A 25,000-nucleotide genomic window follows, 5' to 3' on the forward strand; every position below is an offset into this window, starting at 1 on the left:
GGACTTGTGGACTTCAACTCCCAGAATTCCCCAACCAAAGTGTGGACTTGGGGACTTCAACCCCCAGAATTCCCCAGCCAGCATGTGGACTTGTGGACTTCAACTCCCAGAATTCCCCAGCCAGCATGTGGACTTGTGGACTTCAACTCCCAGAATTCCCCAACCAAAGTGTGGACTTGGGGACTTCAACCCCCAGAATTCCCCAGCCAGCATGTGGGCTTGTGGACTTCACCTCCCAGAATTCCCCAGCCAGCATGTGGACTTGTGGACTTCACCTCCCAGAATTCCCCAGCCAGCATGTGGACTTGTGGACTTCAACTAGAAATTTCCTGCCAATTCGAACAACAAATCAGTGGAACGACTTGCCTCCAGAGGTTGTGGGTGCTCCAACACTGGACGTTTTCACGAAGAGAGTGGACAGCCACTTGTCTGAAATGGTACAAGGTCTCCCGCCTGAGCAGGGGGCTGGACTAGAAGACCTCCAAGGTCCCTTCCAATTCTGTTATTCTATTAAACCAAGGGGTCTTCAAACCTGGCCCTTTTATGACTTGTGGACTTCAACTCCCAGAATTCCTCAGCCAGCTTGCCTGGCTGAGGAATTCTGGGAGTTGAAGTCCACAAGTCATAAAAGGGCCTGGTTTGAAGACCCTTTCCCAGAATTCCTCAGCCAGGCATGCTGGAATTCCAGCATTAATCTGAAAGACCCAACGGAAGGACATACTTCAATCAGACGGCCGAATGTTCGTGCTTTATTTAAAGGTGCTACAATGACCTTTAAAAAGGGATTTTATAAAATGGCCTTTTTATCACTGAAGTCTGGTAAAGAAAGACAACCTCTTTCTACTGCCGGAAAGATGACCCAAAGTCCTTTAGAATATTCCTAATAATGAATTAAGGATCGACTGAGTCTTAGGGACAAAGGAACGGTTGCCACGGCGGGTGAAAATCCTGAATTATTTAAGTCCAATTTGCAACATGCTACAGTTAATATATGTTAAAAGAAGGCTCCCGTCTCGTTTACAGGTAGTCCTCGCTTTAGGACAACGACCGAGCCCAAAATTACTGTCGCTAAGCAAGATAAGTTAGTTTTGCCCCCCTTTTATGACCTTTCTTGCCACCGTTGTTAAGCGAATCACTGCAGTTGGTGAAGGGAATCAGGGTTGACTTTTCCTGTCAGAAGGTCACAAAAGGGATCACCTCGCTCTGGGACACTACGACCGTCATAAATATGTGTCAGTTGCCAAGTGTCTGAATTTGGATCACGTGATCCTGGGGATGCTGAAATGGTCATTAAGGGTGAAAAAAGGACATAAATCGTTTCTTTCAGATGTGTTGTAACTTTGAACGAATGGTTGTAAACTGAGGACTACCTGTATTTCTGCTGAAGGCTGATTTGAGTTATCCATCAAGGTACCTAGACATACCATATCTTTTTATTCTGAGGCTCCTTCTCTCTCTTTCTCTCTCTCTCTCTCTCTCTCTCTCTCTCCATCTCTCTCTCTCTCCATCTCTCTTTCTCTCTTCTCTCTCTGTCTTTCTCTTTCTCTCTCAATCTTTCAATCTCTTTCTCAATCTCAATCTCTCACTCTCTTTTTCTCTCTCAATCTCTTTCTCTCTCTGTCTCTCATTCTCAACCTCTCTCTCTCTCTTAATCTCTCTTTTAATGTCTCTCTATCTCTTTCTCTCTCTCCCAATCTCTTTCTCTCTCTCCCAATCTCTTTTTCTCTCTCTCAATCTCAATCTTTCTCTCAATCTCTCTTTTTCTCTCTCGATCTCTTTCTGTCTCTCAATCTCAATCTCTTTCTCTCTCTCAATCTCTTTTTCTCTCTCAATCTCTCTCTCTCTCAATCTCTCTCTTTTAATCTCTCTCAATCTCTCTCTCTCTCTTTCAATCTCTCTCTCAATCTCAATCTCTCAATCTCTTTTTCTCTCAATCTCTTTCTCTCTCTGTCTCATTCTCAACCTCTCTCTCTCTTAATCTCTCTTTTAATCTCTCTCTATCTCTCTCTCCCAATCTCTTTCTCTCTCTCCCAATCTCTTTCTCTCTCTCCCAATCTCTTTTTCTCTCTCTCTCAATCTCTCTCTCTCTCTCAATCTCAATCTTTCTCTCAATCTCTCTTTTTCTCTCTCGATCTCTTTCTGTCTCTCAATCTCTGTCTCTCAATCTCTTTTTCTCTCTCAATCTCTCTTTCTCTCAATCTCTCTTTCTCTCTCTCAATCTCTTTTTCTCTCTCAATCTCTCTCTCTCTCAATCTCTCTCTTTTAATCTCTCTCAATCTCTCTCTCTCTTTCAATCTCTCTCTCAATCTCAATCTCTCAATCTCTTTTTCTCTCAATCTCTTTCTCTCTCTGTCTCTCATTCTCAACCTCTCTCTCTCTTAATCTCTCTTTTAATCTCTCTCTATCTCTCTCTCCCAATCTCTTTCTCTCTCTCCCAATCTCTTTCTCTCTCTCCCAATCTCTTTTTCTCTCTCTCTCAATCTCTCTCTCTCAATCTCAATCTTTCTCTCAATCTCTCTTTTTCTCTCTCGATCTCTTTCTGTCTCTCAATCTCTGTCTCTCAATCTCTTTTTCTCTCTCAATCTCTCTTTCTCTCAATCTCTCTTTCTCTCTCTCAATCTCTTTTTCTCTCTCAATCTCTCTCTCTCTCAATCTCTCTCTTTTAATCTCTCTCAATCTCTCTCTCTCTCTCTCTTTCAATCTCTCTCTCAATCTCAATCTCTCAATCTCTTTTTCTCTCAATCTCTTTCTCTCTCTGTCTCTCATTCTCAACCTCTCTCTCTCTTAATCTCTCTTTTAATCTCTCTCTATCTCTCTCTCCCAATCTCTTTCTCTCTCTCCCAATCTCTTTCTCTCTCTCCCAATCTCTTTTTCTCTCTCTCAATCTCTCTCTCTCTCTCAATCTCAATCTTTCTCTCAATCTCTCTTTTTCTCTCTCGATCTCTTTCTGTCTCTCAATCTCTGTCTCTCAATCTCTTTTTCTCTCTCAATCTCTCTTTCTCTCAATCTCTCTTTCTCTCTCTCAATCTCTTTTTCTCTCTCAATCTCTCTCTCTCTCAATCTCTCTCTTTTAATCTCTCTCAATCTCTCTCTCTCTCTCTCTTTCAATCTCTCTCTCTCTCAACGCAGACACTGTTAATCTGGAAAGCAGGATTATTTTTTCAAACAGTGCCTGCCTTCTTGTCACTTGAAAGTCGGTTGTCGTGACAGGTAACTACAGTACTTACTTGCAACACTTGCTGGCTTTTGCCTCCCCATTTCTATTTTAGAAAATGTTTGTAGCAACAACGAGAAGCCTAATTAAAATTGTGTGGCACACGGCTACAGCAGCACAATAAGAACAAGAGGGATGTGGAGGAAAACAATTGCAAAAGTGCCTTTTCCTAGTTCTCTTGTGTTGTCATTTCTAAAAAACCCCAATGAAGTAATATCCAAGCCCTAACTTAAATATCTAGTCATTTTACTCTTAGTCAGCGAGGACATTGCACAAATTTCATACAGCCGAGGCATAGGTTGGAGATAAAAAGACAGCTTGATTAGTAGGGAAGGCACCAGGCTAGAAAGTGGGAGACCTTGAGTTCTAATTCTACCACAGCCCTGAAAGCCAGTTGGGTGATTTTTGGCCAATCACCAGGAGGTGGGGTTTTGATCCCTCTTTTTATTTCAAAGCCCGTCTTTTGTTTGATTTCATAATTTTGACGTATTAAAAATTACCTGCTGTTTAAACTGAGAGTGGAGATGTCTGGTGAGGATATATTCTGATTAGGAAACGCGGAAAGCGAAATCAGATTTTTATTTTTGCTTGCAAAATACGGCCAAGTATTTTTCCGGCGTAGTTTAACCTGCCAAAGATATCAATTTTGACAAAAGTTCCTGCTTTTCGTCCTCTCGGCGCGCATCCCCCCACTCCATTTTGGGCTTATGTAACGTCCAGCCTAGTCTCACATTTTTCCACCTAGCCCAGCCTTACGATCTCATAGCTCCCGATTCGAGGATTCCCAACCCAACGGCTTTCGCCGAATCAAAATCTCTACGGCTTGACATTTCACTTAATCTCAACTTTCAGGGCTGATGATCTAAAACAGGGGTCTTCAAACTTGGCCCTTTTATGACTTGTGGACTTCAACTCCCAGAATTCCTCAGCCAGCAAAGCTGGCTGAGGAATTCTGGGAATTAAAGTCCACAAGTCATAAAAGGGCCAAGTTTGAAGACCCCTGATCTAAAAGGATCCGTTTGACTGTCTATGGAGATTCTCGGTCTATCCAGGTCACGGCTGTCCCAAAGGTGGTTTTTTTTTTCCGTTTTTTTTTCAGGAGCGCAATCGGACGTTCTTGTTTTCTCTTTGAAGACGTTTCGCTTCTCATCCAAGAAGCTTCTTCAGCTCTGACTGGATGGTGGGGAAGGGAAGGATTTGCTACGCGCTATGGGATGGACAACCCCTCCGGACGGTGCAGGAGTACGAATGGATTTTCCCGAAGACGTGGCAGGCTATGGGAACCATTTGTGCTCCGGTTTGAGTTGCAGACAACAACACGGACACATCCCCAACAGCCTGCACCTCGAAGGGACACAGGGCAGAAAATATCCTGCACCCAAAAAAAGACTCCACACCCATTTGCACAACGCAGTGGCTCAGTGGGTTAGGACTCTGAGCTTGTCGATCTGAAGGTCGGCAGTTTGGCGGGTCGAATCCCGAGTGCCGCGTAGCAGAGTGAGCGCCTGTTACTCGTCCCAGCTCCTGCCAACCTAGCAGTTTGAAAGCACGTAAAAATGCAAGGAGAAAAATAGGGACCACTCCGGTGGGAAGGTAACAGCGTTCCGTGCGCCTTTGGCGTCTAGTCATGCCGGCCACATGACCACGGAGACGTCCTCGGACAAGCGCTGGCTCTTTGGCTTTGAAACGGAGATGAGCACCGGCCCCTAGAGTCGGAAACGACTAGCACGCATGTGTGGGGGAACCTTTACCTTTTGAGTTGCAGACAACAACACAGACACATCCCCAACAGCCTGCACCTCAAAGGGACACAGGGCAGAAAATATCCTGCACCCAAAAAAAGACTCCACACCCATTTGCACAACTCAGGTGACCCTAAACAGCCTCGAACGGCCCTCTAAAAGAAGGCAAATGGCCATATTCTGCAAGGAATATAAATCCTTCCGTTCCCCACCCTCCAGTCAGAGCCGAAGAAGCTTCTGGGATGAGAAGCGAAACGTCTTCAAAGAAAAACAAGAAAGTCCAGTCACCTCCTGAAAAAAAAGCACCGTTGGGTTTTCCTTGAAGACGTTTCGCTCCTCATCCAAGAAGCTTCTTCAGCTCTGGCTGAATTCTGGGGGAATGGAAGGATTTATATTTCTTACAGTCACCCGGTCGTTTATGCTCTTTCTGAGAGTTGCTGAGTCCACTTGGGAGTGTATCTCTGCCCTCAAGGGTCCGCTGAATAGAGCAAATGGGTGTGCAACCTTCTGGGAACCGCCGAAAGGCTTGTGGCGTCGTGTCCCTCTGCCTCTGTTGAGAGGGGGCTGTTCAGTACAGATGACCTCTTTGACCCCCTCTTTCAAACCAGCGGTCCTCTCTGTCCAGAACTGTGCACTTGGCTTTTTCTTCAAAAATCCAGAATTGTGCGCTTGGCTTTGTCTTTCAAACGCAGATGGCCCGGCCATCTTCAGCGGCTTGCCTCAACCGTCGTCGCCTTTAAAGCCAACTGGGCTCTGCAGGGTCCCATTTTTGTTCACAAATTCGCCTTTCCACAAAATGGCGCCTTCATTTGAGATGCCTGCTGGATCCGATCTATATTTACTATGGTAACCAAACTGGGGGAGTCTGACAACGTGCTAACCAAAGGTCTTTTTTTGAATTCCACAGGGAGTCTTCTCTGCAGGAGGCACCAGGGTTTTTGGTAAAAAAAAAAATACCTCCAACTGCATTCGGCTGTTAACGAGGGGAAAATAAATAAATTCTTCCCTGCAAAATACAGAGCTTGTAGTCTGACTAAATCCACTAAGTAAGTAAATAAATAAATAAACAAATAAACCAACCCTTCCATTTTCATTATAACGCCTACGGCACCTTGGCAAACCATCTCTTAAGCTAGAAGTTGAAACAGGTGTCAAGATACCCACTCGTCGTTTGCTAACGTCCCCAAGACCTTATAAAGGTAGTCCTCGACTCACAACGGTTCGTTTAGTGACGAAGTTCAAAGTTACAACGGCACCGAACAGAGCGATCTGTGAACACTGTTCACGCTTACGACAGTGGCGGCATCCCCGTGGTCGTGTGATCAAAAATTCGGACGCTTGGCAACTGGTTTCAATATTGATGACGGCCGCGGCGTCCCGGGGTCACGTCATCCCCTTTTGCGACCGTCTGACAAGCAAAGTCAATGGGGAAGCCAGGTTCACTTAACAACCGGCTTACTAACGGAACCACTGCAGCGATTCACCTAACAGCTGTGGCTAGAAAGGTCGTAAAATGGGGCAAAGCTAAAACAGGACAATGTTTCTCTCTCCCATAAAATAATCAATCTCGAGTGATGGGGCAGAGGGTTGTTGCAATATTGCAAAGCCCCCCCCCTACTTCTCCCATTAGTAAAGGTAAAGGTTCCCCCGCACATGCGTGCTAGTCGTTTCCAACTCCAGGGGCCGGTGCTCATCTCCGTTTCAAAGCCAAAGAGCCAGCGCTTGTCCGAGGACGTCTCTGTGGTCACGTGGCCGGCATGACTAGACGCCAAAGGCGCACGGAATGCTGTTACCTTCCCACCGGAGTGGTCCCTATTTTTCTACTTGCATTTTTACGTGCTTTTGAACTGCTAGGTTGGCAGAAGCTGGGACGAGTAACAGGCGCTCACTCTGCTACGCGGCACTCGGGATCTGACCCGCCAAGCTGCCGACCTTCTGATCGACAAGCTCAGCATCCTAACCCACTGAGCCACCGCGTCCCTATTCTCCCATTACTCATACCCAAAGTAGCCCCAGTTCCCACCTCAGACATTCACAAAGCAACGATGGAGCTTTCTGCCTTGTGGGACTCTTCGCAGCCCATCCGTAGGGGATACCGTTGCTTGCAAAGTTTGGAACTTGCTCGGAAAGACTTTCACGCCCGCAATAAAGAAGTGAGCTAATAATTTATTATTGATCTCTCCTTCTCCCGATCTCTTAAGGACTCATTTGCCTGGAGGTCCAAAAATATGAAATTGGGTTGGGTAGAAATGGCATACGTACCTATTTAAAACAATCACCAGAGGTTTCAACCCACTCGGGTCCCCCCTCGCGTTTCTAGGACACATTGTTTGAGGAGTCCTTGCAACATGGTGGCACGCTCAATCTATTAATTGGGGCACTTGGGAGGAGGAACGGAATTTCACTCTGTAGAAAGTTTGCAACGAACGACAGAAGAGAGAATATTCATAGCTCAGGGGTTGAGATGAGAGCTCTTTGGTGCTCTCTGAGCTGGGTGGTTTTCTTGCAGATGTTTCATTGCCAAAGTAGGTACATCCTCAGTGCTAGCCCTGATGATGTTACCTAGTTTGGTGATGAAATGTCTGCAAGAAAAACAAGCAAAATCAGGACCCCCAAATTTATAACTGTTTGTCAAACGTAGCAACCTTAAGATGTCTAGACTTCAACTCCCAGAATTCCACAGTCAGCTATGGATTCTGGGAGTTGGAGTTCAAGCCATTTGTCTGAAATGGTGTAGGACAGGGGTAGGCAACCTTGGCTCTTTTTACTTCAACTCCCAGAATTCCTGAGTCAGCATGGCTGGTTCAGGAATTCTGGGTATTGAAGTCCACAAGTCATGAAAGAGCCAAGGTTGCCTACCCCTGGTGTAGGGTTTCCTGCCTGAGCTGGGGGTTGGACTAGAAGACCTCCAAGGTCCCTTCCAACTCTGTTAATATCATTATCATTATTATTACTATTAAACCTCTTACTGTTGCCAAGGTTGAGAAAGCTCATTTTGGAGGAATGGCCCTTTTAATGTTCTTTTAAAAACATTTTGGGATCCCTCTCACAAGAGAAACTTATACGCAGACTTTCACAGCTATCAGATAATTTTGTGCATCACAACTCAGATTTCTAAAGAGGATCACTGTAACCGTTCTGACATGCTCTTGATTGGGTCGGTGAGAGAGGCCAGGTCATAGAGTGTCATTAAGTTATGCAGTGATGGAAGCAATCTAAAACTACTGGCAGATATTTTTCATCTCTGATTCCCCCACCCCTTCTGCGATATTTACCTCTTTCCAACAGAGTCTGGGGAAAATGAAATTAAAGATGAGGGATGAACACCCTCACTTTTCTTCGTTGCTCATTTAGCATCTACCGCAGGCAATTTACTTTTCCTGAAGTTGAACCAATTTCCAAGCAAATAAAGATTTTTTTTTCAAGATCACGAGAGTCAATATTTGTCCAGGTTGACATTTTCCAATGTACAATTACAGTCATTAAAACTCACGATAGTTTTCTCTCTTTTGATTTAGTCAAAAGAGCCCATGTTCTTCTAGGAAATATAAAAAAAAACTTGTACATAATTAAAAAAATTTTTAAAAACCATTCTAATTAATTCTCATTAACAGGGATATATTACAACCAGACAATGTTTCAAGCCAATTTAACATTACTAAGTGAACACGTGGATGTTAACAATGGCTGTTGTGACTCATTAGATGTTTTTGTAAGCAAAAATATTTTTTTGTTAATTGCACACAACAGCTTACTGTAATTCAGATCTTACTGAGTCAGATAAATATAAAAATCCATTAGCCCCGCACCAACAGGAACCTTACAGAAGTTATATGTTACATTTTTTAATAGCTGAAATAAACTTTTATAAACTTTTGAAGAGCAGACAAAGCCGGGGGGGGGGGAGTTAAGCGAGTCATCAGTCTAGAGTTGTTACGTTGCCACAAATGGTCTCTAGGACTAAGTCCAACCCCTCTTGAATCCCACTGACTCTCATCTAGTGGCAAATAGTCTTGAATCTTAGTTGACCAGATTCTTCTTTATAGACTTGAGCAATAAGTCATCTTAATTGCAACTTAAATTATGGTCCTGATTCCTTGTGCCCATAGGAATATAGCACTGTCTAATGCCCAAGGATATTTACCCATGTAGTAGGGCTGTATTCTATTATCCTTCTCATCTTTCCTATTGCCTTCTCCTATTGGTGTCTTCTGAGTTATCACTTTCTTGTTTGTATTTTATGATTTACGATGGTATCTTATGATTTACAATTTATCGCTTTGTTGTTTGCATGTACACCGAGAGCTTATATTTGTATGTATACTGCATATTTCTATGTCTGTATGTACACTGTAATGTTTGTATGTACACTGAGAGCTTCTGCACCGGAGACAATTCCTTGTGTGTCCAATCATGACTGGCCAATAAAAAATTCTATTCTATTCTATTCTATTCTATTCTATTCTATTCTATTCTATTCTATTCTATTCTACTCTACTCTATTCTATTACATTCTATTACATTCTAATTCTATTTTCTATTCTATTCTACTCTACTCTATTCTGTTCTACTCTATTCTATTCTATTACATTCTACATTCTACATTCTATTCTATTCTATTACATTCTACATTCTACATTCTATTCTATTCTATTCTATTCTATTCTATTCTATTCTATTCTATTCTATTCTACTACATTCTATTCTATTCTATTACATTCTACATTCTGTTCTATTTCTTCTATTCTATTCTGTTCTCTTCTGTTCTCTTCTCTTCTATTACATTCTACATTCTATTCTATTTTCTATTCTATTCTATTCTGTTCTATTCTACTACGTTCTATTCTATTACATTCTACATTCTACATTCTACATTCTACATTCTACAGTCTACATTCTGTTCTATTCTATTCTATTCTATTCTATTCTATTCTATTCTATTCTATTCTATTCTATTCTATTCTATTCTATTCTATTCTATTCTATTCTATTCTATTCCATTCTACATTCTATTCTATTCTATTCTAATTCTTGAGCAGTCTCAAGTTTCTTTATAAATAGTAATTGTTTGAAATTTACTTTTATGAACATTCATTTCTTTATAGTATGTAGATCTGATCCAAACTGCTGTCATCTTCCCCTTTGCTTCAGAAATGCATAACTAGCTCACCTTATAATGCCAGTTCCATGAGGAATGACAAACATCAACAGCAATGTGTGATGTGCTGTATTTTTTTACGTTTCGGGAATACAAAACTTGGTAAGCCAGACCATCTGAAATGTATTCCACTTTGGCTTCCAAGATTCAAACATTCTGCGATCTGTTCCTATGGAAACGGAAAAGATATTCTAGGATGTATCACTATCAGCTGATTATACTGCAGAGAAATTTCTGGCTTATTTTAAACCCTAACTTTGCAAAAGATAAGGATTGCAGTACGATATATATCTGTCTACTTTTTAATCTCCACATTACATTATCTTATTTTCACAGCACAGGAACTTTTCAACATTTAACAGGCCTTCAGACTCGAAAAGGCCATTTTGCAATGTCTAGGTAAAGTAGTTGGAACAAAGTCCTTAGCACAATTTTTTGCTAGCAGTTCTCACTGAAATTAGTAAGATGTATTTGTGAGTACGTATGATTAGGATCAAACTAGGGAAATGTTTTTGCTAACAATTTTGGCCTTGTATAGAATACTTTATTGTCTGAGTAGAATACTGTGTGTAGAATACCTATTTAATGGGCCTGTTCACAGACTCATATATGTGCGCGGCGCAGATGTGTAAACATTTGATAACTCCAATTTGGCAAACCCAGATCGTTGACGCATTTTTCCCCCCTAAAGGAGATAAAACATGGCTGAAAACATTTCATGCAGTTTAATGGGACGAGTTGGAGCCATCAGGACTCACACTGTCCACATTATGCATGGAGAAGGATATAGTCTTGACCAGCTATTAAACTCTTTTAAGGAAACAGAAGTCTGTCAACATTCATCACCATCATCATCATCATCATAAAAAACCCTCAAAAGGAAATGTGTAGATCAGTGGTGGCGAACCTATGGCACACATGCCAGAGGGGGCACTTGGAGCCCTCTCTGTGGGCACGCACATCTTGCTCTTTGGCTACGTTTTCGCCGGAAAAAGCCATTTCTCAAGCCCGTTCCTAGCCAAAACAAGCCTCTGGAGGAAGCGCGCTGTTTTCAGCTTTGAATTATATCAAATCTGACACCAGAAACAGATTTAACAAATGACCTGAGTGCTGCACGTGTTGCTCTCAAACTTACAAAGTATAAGCCAAGGTTAGACAAATTATCAGCATGCATACAACAGCAAAAATCACATTCATTGTTCAAAAGCATGCCAAAGGCAAACTTTTACCTTTCAGTAAAAAGTGGTTTGAATCAAAAGCTTTGTTATTATGTTTTTCTTTTAAGACAAAAGATGTTAATGTATGAGTTGTTTTTTTTTATAAACAAAAACCTCAGTATTCAGATTCAATTGCCATGTTGGCACTTTGCAATAAATAAGTGGGTTTTGGGTTGCAGTTTGGGCACTCGGTCTCTAAAAGGTTTGCCATCACTGGTGTAGATTATAAAAAGTTGCAGACCAAGCCACATTTGATGACACTCAAGTTTGGGAAAGGAAACTTATGTGGATACAAGACGACAGTCACAGAATATAGTACCGTTAAACAGAATATTTATAACTCAGGGTTGAAATGAGGTCTCTGAGCTTGGGGATTTTTTTGCAGATGTTTCATTATCCAACTAGGTAACATCATCAGTGCTAGTAAGGAATGGGCTTTGCTCTCAATTTATATTCTAAAGGCTTGCCCTGTCAGAGTTGGTGGGAGCCCAACCTCCTTTGAATTCCATTGACCCTTATCTAAATGCAATCAGGTGCTAACCATTAGTTGAGAAAATGCCTGTGCATTATAAGTACCATCAGCAATAAATGAATTTAATTGGACCGTCACGTTTGGACCTGATCTTTTGTACCCGGACAGCTACAATCTTGCAAATCTGAAAGTACAAATTTCCTGCTGTCTCTTTTTACCATCTTGATAAACTAGGTTGGATCCCAGTTTATAATGCCTTGGTAAGGTCACACGTGGAATACTGCATCTAGTTGTGGTCACCACGATGTAAAAAAAGATGTTGAGACTCCGGAAAGAGTGCAGGGAAGAGCAAGAAGGATGATCAGGGGACTGGAGGCTAAAACCTATGAAGAACGGTTGCTGGAATTGGGTATGTCTAGTTTTATACATACAGATTTATATTGAAGATGTTCGTGTTAAATATATGAAGTCAGACAACGTGTTCTTTACTAAGCACTAAAGATTGTAATTTTTAAAAATCAATAAAACATTCTCAACCACTTTATATTCCAACAGGGGTTGAGGCGTTTTAAAGCAGCTTCCTTTGGTATATTCGCTTCGTGGGATGGATATTTCTAGTGAATGAAGGCGAATATAGAATACTTCTCATGTTTATACGGGCTAAAAATACTTTGATTTTTGCATTTGTAATTTCTTCTGACCTGATTAATAGATGAGAGGTAGGTAGGCCAGAGCTGTCAGGAGTAGGAGAAGCAGGCAGAGAAGAATAAATTGAGATGATTAGGCGACTGGAGGCTAAAGCATGTGATGAATGGTTGGGGGAAACAGGTACGTCTAGTCCAAGAAAGAGAAGGACTAGGGGTGAGCTGACAGCAGCCTTCCAATATTTGAGGGGCTGTCAAAGAGAAGCAGGGGTCAACCTTTTCTCCAAGGCACCCGAGGGCAGGACAAGAAGTATCAAGTTGAAGATCATTAAAGAGAGATCCAACCGAGATGTTGAGACTTTAGAAAGAGCGCCGAGAAGAGCAACAAAGATGTGTGTGTGTGTAGTATAAAACATATAAAGAACGGTTGCAAGAATTGGGTTTGTCTAGTTTAATGAACCCCTTGGACTGGAAGGCAATCAAACCGGTCAGTCCTAGAGGAGATCAACCCTGACTGCTCTTTAGAAGGCCAGATCCTGAAGTTGAAATTCAAAGACTTTGGCCACCTAATGAGAAGGAAGGACTCATTGGAGAAGAGCCTCATGCTGGGAAAGGTCGAGGGCAAGAGAAGAAGGGGACGACAGAGAAGGAGGTGGCTGGATGGAGTCCCTGAAGCAGGAGGCGTGAGCTTAAATGGACTCCAGAAGGTGGTAGAGGACAGGAAGGCCTGGAGGAACGTTGTCCATGGGGTCGTGATGGGTCGGACACGACTTTGCAGCTAACAACAACAAGTTTAATGAAGAGAAGGACCAGGGGCGACACGATAGCACCATTCCAATATTTGAGGGGCTGCCCCAAAGAAGAAGGGGTTAAACTATTCTCCAAAGTACCTGAAGGCAGGACAAGAAGCAACGGATGGAAACTAACCAAAGAGAGAAGCAACCTAGAACTAAGGAGAAATTTCCTGACGGTGAGAACAATCAACCAGTGGAAAGGCTTGCCTCCAGAAGTTGTGGGTACTCCAACACTGGAGTTTTTTTTAAGAAGCAGCCATTTGTCTGAAATGGCATAGGGTCTTCTGTTTGGGTTGGACCAGAAGACCTCTATGGTCCCTTCTCTGATCCTGCCGTTTCTGTATGCTCAGTAAATTAATAAATATTTAAGTATTTCATAATTCTGAATGCTCAGTAAATTAATAAATATTTAAGCATTTCATAATTCTGAATGCTCAGAAAATTAATACGTATTTAAATATGACGTATCAAGTGGGAAACAATCATTACTTGACATTTCCCCCCCCCTCAGGGATCAAATTTAATTATTTTAACTGTTTTTAACTCTTGTATTGTATTGATGTTTTTAAATACTTTGTAAACCGCCCTGAGTCCTACGGGAAAAGGGCGGTATATAAATTCAATAAACTTAAACTTAATTTCATTTCCGCCGCACTCTGCCTTCCTCTCCCAGTCCCAAACAGTTTGCATATTTCTCAGGACGAGAGCAAGGAGCAGATTTATCTCCTAAATTATGTCCTGCAAAATTCATCCAACACAATCTGAGAAGCAAACCCAGCGACATTTCATCCTGACACTCTCATCTTCCTTTCATTCCAAATACAATTAAGCATTAATAAAAGTTCTTCCAAAAGAGAGCTTTGGCTGACTGAAGGCAAATCACTCGTCATGGGTGGCAGGCAAGAACGTTAATTCTTTGATTATTTTGAGGTGGAGGCTAATAGGTTGGCCAATTGTTTTAATGATCCACCGTTAATTTTCGGGGGACTTTGCTCATCAGTTGCCTTCAACAGCTAATAGAAAGTGAAAAACAAGGTCATACATAGTACAAGAAAAGGACATGGATATTTTACACGCTCTGTGGTCAAAAAATGGCTAATTGTAGAGGGATACATTCATAGAAAAAAAGATGTTGAGACTCTAGAAAGAGTGCAGAGAAGAGCAACAAAGATTATTGGAGGGCTGAAGGTTGTACCGTAATTAATGTATTATATGGAAATATACATACATGTTACCCAACCTCAATACAAAGGTGTGGTATTTACAATGCACCTCATAATCACTAAATAGCAAAGGCTGCATTAACAAAGGGACAGAGTCAAGCACACAGTGTGAATTCCACTTTAGAACGTCTTGGTAAGGCCACACCTGGAATACGGCATCCAGTTTTCCTCGCCACGAGATAAAAAAAGATGTTGAGATTCTACAAAGAGCGCAGAGAAGAACAACAAGGATGATTAGAGGACTGAAAGATAAAACATACAAAGAAGGGTGGCTGGAATTGGGTATGTCGAGTTTAATGAAGAGAAGGACCAGGGGTGACATGATAGCAGTGTTCCAATATCTCAGGGGCTGCCCCAAAGAAGAGGGAGCCAAGCTATTCTCCAAAGCACCTGAAAGCAGGACAAGAAGCAACGGATGGAAACTAGTCAAGGAGAGAAGCAACCTAGAACTAAGGAGAAACTTCCTGACAGTCAGAACAATTAATCAGTGGAACAACCTGCCTCCAGAAGCTGTGGGTGCTTCGTCATTGGAGGTTTTTAAGAAGAGACTGGACAGCCATTTGTCTGAAATGGTAGAGGGTTTCCTGCCTGAGCAGGGGGTAGGACTAGATGACCTCCAAGGTCCCTTCCAAGTTGGTTATTCTGTTATTCAGGTCACAGAATAAGCTATTTATCTAGGAAAAAAAATAGGACGGCATTCATAATGGTTTATACACTTCGTCTGTTTAACATCGGAGGAAAAGAAAACTACAAATTAATTTGTTGAAAAAGGGAATTGTTTACCATAGGCTCCAACAATAACAGAGGGAAAGCATAACATTCTGCTTTGTCAGCTCGAATGTACGGTAAGTTAAAAAAAAACACAAAATGTTACATGCCTGCTTTAAAATGAGACGGTACATTTCACGGACTCTAATTAATCTCACACTTTCTGTTTACTTCTCAAAGTACAGCTTTTATAGTCACAACGCATATAAATTTGTTTCGTAGTCACAAATTATTTGAATCGCCCTTGAATTAAAGAGACAAAGGAAATTTAAGCAAAAACATCAATCCTGCATTTGATTTGCAACGGATCGAAGCCGGCAAACAGCCTAAGTTTAAAATGGGGAGGGACTTTTGTTTTGTTGTTAGATTTTACACAGAGCTGCAGCATTCTGCAGCCACGTGATCCCAATTTGTCATGATTTATCGCCTTTTCAGCAAGTTTCCAGCAAAAAACACCCCTAGGAAGGAACAGACTCACATTATGACCCCGGCATACACTTTACAACTGCCGTAAAAAAAAGGGTCACAAAATCAGACTGAACACGTCCGGTGCCTCCACTTATGAAATGGAAATTCCGAGCTCCAGTATGGTGATATAGTGGAGGATTACCTGTATTTGACTTAATTTAGATTGATTTTGTTGACAATCTGAGACAGGTACAGGAAGAACTGAGCTCTTGAATCAACAGGTAAGAAACATACCCAGGGTCACCTTACAGGGGAGATGGGCGGTAAAAAAATAAATAAATGAATGAATAAATTAATTAAATTTAGAAAAACCACGTACAGGTAGTCCTCAACGTGCGACCACAACTGAGCCCAACATTTCTGTTGCTAAGTCAGACACTTTTTAAGTGAATCGCTGCAGTTGTTAAATTAGTAATATGGTTGTTAAGTGAATCTGGCTTTCCTCGTTGACTTTGCTTGTCAAAAGGTCATAAAAGGGGATCACGTGACCCTGGGACACTGTGACCGTCATAAATACGAGTCAGTTGCCAAGCACCTGAATTTCATCATGTTGACCATGGGGATGCTGCAACGGTCGTACGTGTGAAAAATGGTTCTCAGTCACTGTTTTCAGTGCCGTTGTAACTTCCGAAAGTCACTAAACAAATTGGTGTAAGTCGAGGACTACCTGTGTTTTCCAGCCGTTCACGTAGTCCTCGATTTGCAACAGTTCGTTTAGTGACCGCTCAAAGTTACAGGAACCCCCAAAAAAGTGACTCGAAAGCCAGATTCACATAACAATTGTGTTACAGACTGAACAACTGCAGTGATTCACTTAACAACTGTGGCGGGAAAGGTCGTAAAATGGGGCAAAACCCACTGAACAATTGTCTCGTTTAGAAGTGGAAATTTTGGGCTTAGTTGTCGTTGTAAGTTGAGGGCTACCTACCGTGTTTCCCCAAAAATAACATCGGGTCTTAATAATTTTTTTCCCTCCAAAAGAGGAACCAGGTCTTATTTTCGGGGTAGGCCTTGCCTCACCTCTGGCACTGACAGCCCCACCCAGCCAGTCCACTTCTTCTGGGGCCGAAGTTCTGCAGCTGCATTCGGACCTGCATTTTGCAGTCAGGCGTCTCCAGAAGGCCTAAGCAGCTGAGTACCGAGCTATGGATTCAATCGGTTCATGGCTGCAATGGCCTTCCGGAAAGCCCTGTGACTGAGAAATGCAGGCCTGGCTGCAGAAGAGGCCTCGGAAGAAGAAGTGGGCTGGCAAGGAGAGGCCTGGCTGCAAGGAAAGTGGGTGCAGGGCAGATGGGGCAGCTCAACACCCCCTCCCCCATCCTAGCTTGATTTTTAGGTGTGTGCCTCGCCCCCAAACTAGGGCTTATTTTCGGGGTAGGGCTTATATTAGGCCCACCCCCCAAAATCAAGCTAGGGCTTATTGTTGGTGTACGCCTTACTTTCGAGCAAACACGGTATCTTATTTTCCTGGAAGCCAAACACACAGTCTTTGTGAGGACTTATCCAGTGTTAGACCAAAGCTATCCTATTTTACGTTATCGTACAATAAAATCTTGTTAAGATGTAACTTTTCAACATTTTAAAATGTCTGACCCGTTCATTTTAGCACAATTCTACTGACCCTTCTTAACCAGCTTTAGGAAGGAAATAAAAACGATGAGATTAGCGAAAATGTTCAAAAATACATCAAGTAAGTGTTGGAAATGTAAACAAAAACCAGGTACTTATTATCGTATCTGGCGGATACGTCCTGAAGCTTTTTTAAAAAAAATTCCATTTATATCCCGCCCTTCTCCGAAGACTCAGGGCAGCTTACAAGCTTAGCAGTAGCCTTCATTCTATGTATATGCCTGCTTATTAGGGCTTTCACACACACCCCAAGCGGCATTATTACAGTCAGCTTAATTGCCCCCAACAATCTGGGTCCTCATTTTACCTACCTCGGAAGGATGGAAGGCTGAGTCAACCTTGAGCCTGGTGGGACTCGAACCTGCACTAATTGCAGGCAGCTGGTGTTACTTAAGGAGGCATTAGCCCACTGCTCCACCAAGGCTCTAAAAGATTTTGGTCAAAAATACACATGTGGTTGGGGAAAAAATGACTAAAAAACATAGATTTCAAGCCAGAACTGTTTCTGTTAGGCATAATAAAGAGGACACTATGAGAAAGATTGTATATATTTAATTTTACATGTTAACTGCAGCAAGAACTGTATTTGCCCAGTATTGGAAAAATGAAAACTTACCAACGGAAGAAGAATTAATTAAGAAAATATTAGACTGTGCAGAAATGGACAGATTGACATGAAAGATAAAAGAGAAAGAAGGCTCAGTGTACTTCAGAACGTGGGATAATTTTTCCAATGGCTAGAAAAACGAGTTAGAGAGAAAGGAACATGGTATGTAGTATGTAACAGTGAATATATACTAGTAAGAAAAAGACTATTGAGCGATTAACTAATATGTTGATTCTGATAAAATAGAAATTAACTCTTACTTATTGTTTTTTAAATACATGAACCCCGACAACATGCTGTTTGCTATATATTAAGAATGTTATTTTAAAGAAACCCGACCCTAATCCTAACCCTACAAAAATTAATAAAATGTATAACAATCAGGAAGGAAATAAAAAGACATTTTACCTGAGTCTCTATTCCTTGTTCAAGCAACCGTTTGGCCTGATTTTCTACTTCGAGTCGAGCTCTCGCAATAAAAAGCAATTCATTTTCAATTACTTCGATTCCAGAAAGATCTATTCCTTGTGAAAGGTAATCTATAAAAAGAATAGAATAGGGATAATTACCCCAATTCTGAAAACAGTGAAACAAATTCAGCTTTCTAGATATTCTACAATGTCACATTTTCAAGTACACAGGCATGTGTCGTCTTGAGTAAGCTTATCCCTAGAACGGATAAGAAAAAAATTATTAATTGATACTAAAATAAAGGTAAAGGTAAAGGTTCCCCCGCACATGCGTGCTAGTCGTTTCCAACTCTAGGGGCCGGTGCTCATCTCCGTTTCAAAGCCGAAGAGCCAGCGCTTGTCCGAGGACATCTCCGTGGTCATGTGGCCGGCATGACTAGACGCCAAAGGCGCACGGAACGCTGTTACCTTCCCACCGGAGTGGTCCCTATTTTTCTACTTGCATTTTTACGTGCTTTCGAACTGCTAGGTTGGCAGAAGCTGGGACGAGTAACAGGCACTCACTCTGCTACGCGGCACTCGGGATTCGACCCGCCAAACTGCCGACCATCTGATCGACAAGCTCAGCGTCCTAACCCACTGAGCCACCGTGTCCCTTGATACTAAAATACCCAGCACCAAATTTAATGCATTCATTATTTTTAAATCTTTCCACTTTGGAGAAAGATAGTAAGTGTTTCAACAGAAATACACTACAGGTTCAGTGTATCTCACTGAGCTATCACCATGAATAAATAAACTGACTGAAATAGAATGACCCAATTGGAAGGGACCTTGTAGGTCATCTAGTCCAACCTCTTGCTCAAGCAGGAGATAGTATACCATTTCTGACAAGTGACTGCTAAATAGTAAGTCAAATTCAGAGCTCAATAAATATAATAGCACAGAATCATGGCAATGAGGTTGGCCAATACACGAAGACATGTTTAGTCATGGTAGAAGCAAGAATTTATTTATTTATAACATTTTATACAAAAAAGTTAAGGAAAAGGCATAGTAAATTGTATTGGTATAACTATTTTTAGCTATGTTGCCCTTTCTTCTTACAGTACAGGTAGTTCTCGACTTAAAATAGTTCATTTAGTGACTGAAAAAAGATCCTTTTTCGCACTTATGACCGTTGCAGCATTCCCCCTGGTCACGTGATCAAAATTCGAACGCTTTGGCAATTGACTCATATTTATGATGGTTCCACTGTCCCGGGGTCACAAATCATGAAATACAATCAAAAATCGTAAGACACAACCAGCAAAGTGACAGTCATAAGATGCCAGTAAGGAATTGGTAATAGGAAATACAAGAAGGGTAATTATAGTAACACAATCCCACTATGTGGTTACACATCCTGAGGCATAACACGAGTGCTGTGGGAACTAGGTGTTTAGCAGTGTGATGTCACGAGACAAATTATCGTCCCTTTGTCTCGTTGTTTTGGCATGCAGCGGCCTGAGGCGAGAAGTTGAAACAGTTCAAACGGTGGGAGGGGTCTGTAGACAGTTGTATATCTACATATTTTTATAATATGTAGATATTTTTATAAGATAAAACCAAATATCCACACGTCAAGTAGTTTTTTTAATAGGGCAACTGTCTGGTTTTCCTCAAATATGTGAGGTAAACGTTCTTTGCTACGTTGACAAGCTGCCAAAAGTTAGGGAAGATGTTAAGCAAAATCAGAGACACCGAAACAATTTGTTGTTGCCGAATGGTGGCTTTGCGCGAGTAGGAAGTTTTAACACCAAATCTTCACCATCCTTACTCATTAATACTGCGCCCCAAGGCACTCGAAAACCCAGCCCTCAGATGTTCAGTAAACTCAGAATACCAGAGGCAGGATGAAGGACTGCAATCTCTAGAAAACTGGATGAAAATCAGATTTTTAAAGAGTTCTTTACGTGTGCGAGGCTGTCACGACATCACCTTCAGCCATTTAAAACTTAAAATCAAAGACATGCTCCACATAATTATTTATTTATTTATTTATTTATTTATTTATTTATTTATTTAGATTTATATACCGCCCTTTCCCGAAGGACTCAGGGCGGTTTACAGGGCATTTAAAAGAAAGTCAATACAAACGTTAAAACAAATTAAAAAAAAATAATTACATTATTGGGAGAGTTTCCTATGAAAATTCCTCATGCTTCTGATCTTTTTATCTTTCCAGATAAAGAACATTTTAATTTATTAAGACATTTGGGGAGGAAGGGGGGGGGGGGAAACCAGAAGAAAGAGCTACCGTTTGCGGGTTTATCTGCCATATTCCAAATCAAACCCAGCTATTTAATACCAGGGTAGTCCTTGCAACCGTTCCGTTTACTGACCGTTTGAAGTTATAACGGCGCTGGAAAAAAACCTGACTTATGACCATTTTTCACACTTACGACCATTGCAGCATTCCCCACGGTCACGTGATCAAAATTCAGATGCTTAGCAACTGACTCATATTTATGACGGTCACAAAGTCCTGGGGGTCGTGTGATCCCCTTTCTGATAGGCAAAGCCAATAGGGAAACCAGATTCATTTAACAACCATCTGATTCACTTAACAACTGCGGCAAAAAGGGTTGGAAAGCTCACTTAATAAATGGCTTATTTAGCAACGTAAATTTTGGGCTCACTTGCGATCGTAGGTCGAGGAATACCTATATTCATTTAAAAAATCGCTGCTGCTTTATAGGTTGACCAGTTCATAGCGCTGACTGCTGTTAAACAATCAAATTGGTTTTATTGAAGAACAACTCTAGGATAAAAAAAAATTCTGCTGTGCTTTAGAGATAATCGTTCAACAAATTTCACTCTTTTTCCTAAATTACCCAGTAGTCGATCGAGAAAAGATACAGCCTGGTCCTGGGCTTGCATTTCTTTATATAAAAGATTTGTGATCCACTTGTGATTTAAATAATTCTTCACGATAAGCAACCAATAAAACAACAACGACCAACCGGGAACATCAATCGTTGTGACCCGAGACCAGTACATCAACCATAAAATGCCACGGTCAAATCCAGTCACATTGAATCTGCTTTTACATTTTGGGTATTTTATCGGAAGGCGGCGTGGAGGTATATTTTAAGGAACAAGTGTGATTTCGGGTCAAGGTGAATGCTGAAGTCAGTCAAGCGTGCCTGAACATCTGCAATGCCAGATTTGGTCGACATACTTTGCACGCACAAGATGTCAGACTCAAATCCCTCATCGGAGGTGAACCGCAGACTGATTTAATTTAAAGTAGTTTTACTTAGAGCTGTTCAGCGCCGGCCTCTTCGTCTGACTTCTGCTTGTAGCTACAACCCGTCAAGCAGCAATTTTATGGCAGACAGGATCTAGCATTTGGGGGAATATATGAACACTTCCGAAGGATTATGAGGGACACGTGACAGGGACGTTGTATTTTCAACATAGTTAGTTACATTTTGATTGGACTTACTTTTCTCTCTTTTCAAATGGTCAATCAATCAGAATAGAGCTGGAGGGGACCTTGGAGGTCTTCTAGTCCAGCCCCCTTCTCAGACAGGAGTCCTTATGTCATTTCAGACAAGTGGCTGCCGAGTCTCTTCTTAAAAACCTCCAGTGATGAAGCAACCACGACGTTTGAAGGCGAGCTGTTCCACTACTAGTTAATTGTCCTCGCTGTTCTGAAGTTTCTCCTTAATTCCTTAATGCTTCTCTCCTTGATTAGTTTCCATCCATTGTTTCTTGTCTTGCCTTCTGGAGCTTCGGAGAATAAGTTGACACCCCCCCTTCTTTGTGGCAGCCCCTCAAATATGGTGATAAGGTTTGATTTAAAAACAAACCATTAAGACAGGAACGCAGGAAAACTGTGTGTGGATTGATTAGATAGCTTCTAACATTCCCAATGATGGGACATGGTGGCTCAGTGGGTTAGGATGCTGAGCTTGTCGATCAGAAGGTTGGCAGTTTGGTGGGTCGAATCCCGAGTGCCGCGTAACAGAGTGAGCGCCTGTTACTCGTCCCAGCTTCTGCCAACCTAGCAGTTCGAAAGCACGTAAAAATGCAAGTAGAAAAATAGGGACCACTCCGGTGGGAAGGTAACAGCGTTCCGTGCACCTTTGGCGTCTAGTTATGCCGGCCACATGACCACGGAGACGTCCTCGGACAAGCGCTGGCTCTTCGGCTTTGAAACGGAGATGAGCACCGGCCCCTAGAGTTGGAAACGACTAGCACGCATGTGTGGGGGAACCTTTACCTTTACCTTACTAACATTCCCAAACTGAAAAGGTAAGTTACAGAAAGATGGCTGGGTGCTATTTCCTGATAAGAAAAAAAATACGTTTCTTAGTGTAAAACTGGCATCTGGGTCATCTAACTTCACACAACTTTTGTGGTTGATTTACTGTGCACGGAGGGGTTCCCCTCATCTTGTCCAACCAATTTTCTTTTGCTTTGTGAACTACAAAAGGGAATGTGAGCTAAGGATCGGGCTTATCCTCTTGGAACGAGAGGAATCCCTTTTGTCTGAATACACTGATAAATTGTCATAAAAATGATCTTCCTGTCTCGGTCTGTCTCATTGGAAAACACGCACACCGAAGCACGAGCTTAAAAAGAGCCAGATGTGGCCTTCAGTTAAAATGTCAAAACAAGGGATGCTGCCATTTCATGCCCGCCACCCCCTAAAACAATAAATAGGAGGGCAGTTCGGAAATAAACCTCCCTTTGGTTATCAATGACAGACACTCGCAGATACAGAACTTTTATTACGCGCATTAGAAAACTGCAATGTGACATGACTTTTCGACATAAACGCCATTCAAGCTGAGGCCCTTGTCGTCATGTCTTACAAGGTTCGAAATTTTTTTTCTTTAATCCCATTTATATCACGCCCTTCTCCGAAGACTCAGGGCGGCTTACAATCTAAAGCACAATGTGCTTAGCAATAGCCTTCATTCTATGTATATGCCTGCTTATTAGGGCTTTCGCCCCCCCCCAGCAGCATTATTACAAAGTCAGCTTAATTGCCCCCAACAATCTGGGTCCTCATTTTACCTACCTGGGAAGGATGGAAGGCTGAGTCAACCTTGAGCCTGGTGGGACTCGAACCTGCACTAATTGCAGGCAGCTGGTGTTACTTAAGGAGGCATTAGCCCACTGCTCCACCAAGGCTCCTTAGTGGAAAGTCCTTAGTCGTCGTCGCTCGGTGCCAAATCTGGACTTTCGGGGTGTGTATGTGTATGTGTGTGTGTGTGATCAAAAACATCCCAACGGAACTGCTTTAAAAGTTCATGGGTGCGTCTAGCGGTGTGTGGGCGAGCATTGTCGTGAACCAACGGGGCCACACCGGAAGCCAGCAGGCTCCGAAGCTTGTGATGGACGGCTCGCCCGAGTTTTCGTAATGTTTCACAGCGAACGTCTGAATTGATGGTGGAACCACGCTCCATGAACTTCGCTAGCAGTTACTCCTTTGGCGTCTTCACATTGGGTGGGATTTTCTAGGGCACCCTTTCCGGTGTGGTGTTGGTCACCTACCAAGTTTCCCTCAAAATAAGACCAGGTCTTATATTCATTTTTGCTCCAAAAGATGGATTAGGGCTTATTTTTTCTGGTTAGGTCTTATTTGAGGGGGGGTGTGTGTGGAGAAACACGGCGCTAAATGGATCCGTCTGGCTGATGATCTTAACTGGGGTTTATTTGGGGGGTGGGTCTTATATTACGAGCATCCTGGAAAAAAAATCACGCTAGTGCTTATTTTCCAGCTGGCTCTCCTTTTCGGTGAAACATGATAATAAAAATCCAGGCCCTTGGCAACTGGCCTATATTTATGATAAGTCAGATTGTCCAGGGGGTTCTTCGAACATCGTTTGCTAACTTCCTGGTTCACTGTTGAAAAGCCACGTTCGTGGGGAGAAGCCCGTTTTGCTTGACAATCTTGTGAGTGGCTTAAAGTGCCGTGATTCGCTCAGCAACCGTGGCAAATATGGATCATGAAACTGAGCGTGGCTTATTTAACTGCCTCGCTTAGCGGTGGGAATTCCTGACCCAACTGTGGTTGTAGGTTGAGGACTCCCCGGATATCATTTTTCAATGCAGGCGTTCCCTCCTCTGCTACTTTACCTCCTGCCCGTTCTGTGTTCCCTACTCAAATCCCTCAGGAGCATCTAAAACGAACGGTAAACAAAGTACCTCACCAAAGCTTTTTATGCCAGACTGCAGGTGGAAAGTGGATATTATTTGGAACTTAACAAAGCCCCTTGCCGAGCAGAAATATTAGAGCAGCTTCACTGCAGGAGCAATTGTTCTATTGCCATTCACAGAAATACTGAAGTAGAGAGAGGAAATATATCTGCAAATATAAGAGGCTGCTGTAACCATAAGCCTAGAAGCAGAAAATACCAAACCTACAGAATGGAATGGAATGGAATGGAATGGAATGGAATGGAATGGAATGGAATAGAATAGAATAGAATAGAATAGAATAGAATAGAATAGAATAGAATAGAATAGAATAGAATAGAATAGAATAGAATAGAATAGAATAGAATAGAATAGAATAGAATAGAATAGAATGGAATAGAATGGAACAGGAACAGGAACAGGAACAGGAACAAGAATAGAATATAGAATAGAACAGAA

At 42.0% G+C, this 25,000-nt stretch overlaps 1 protein-coding gene across 6 annotated transcripts in view; it reads right to left on the minus strand.

Annotated features, from left to right (window-relative positions):
• The window catches only part of COG5 (component of oligomeric golgi complex 5), a 150,302-nt gene that overhangs the window by 70,760 nt on the left and 54,542 nt on the right, over positions 1-25,000 (minus strand). For all 6 annotated transcript variants that reach the window (XM_081330701.1, XM_081330699.1, XM_081330700.1 and 3 more), the window contains one exon: positions 18,345-18,475. In XM_081330701.1, coding sequence (XP_081186827.1) covers positions 18,345-18,475 — 131 coding nt within the window. The remainder of the gene's footprint in view (positions 1-18,344; positions 18,476-25,000) is intronic.

The sequence above is a fragment of the Vipera berus genome, assembly GCF_964194415.1.
Source record: "Vipera berus genome assembly, chromosome: 6".
Taxonomy (NCBI): domain Eukaryota; kingdom Metazoa; phylum Chordata; class Lepidosauria; order Squamata; family Viperidae; genus Vipera; species Vipera berus.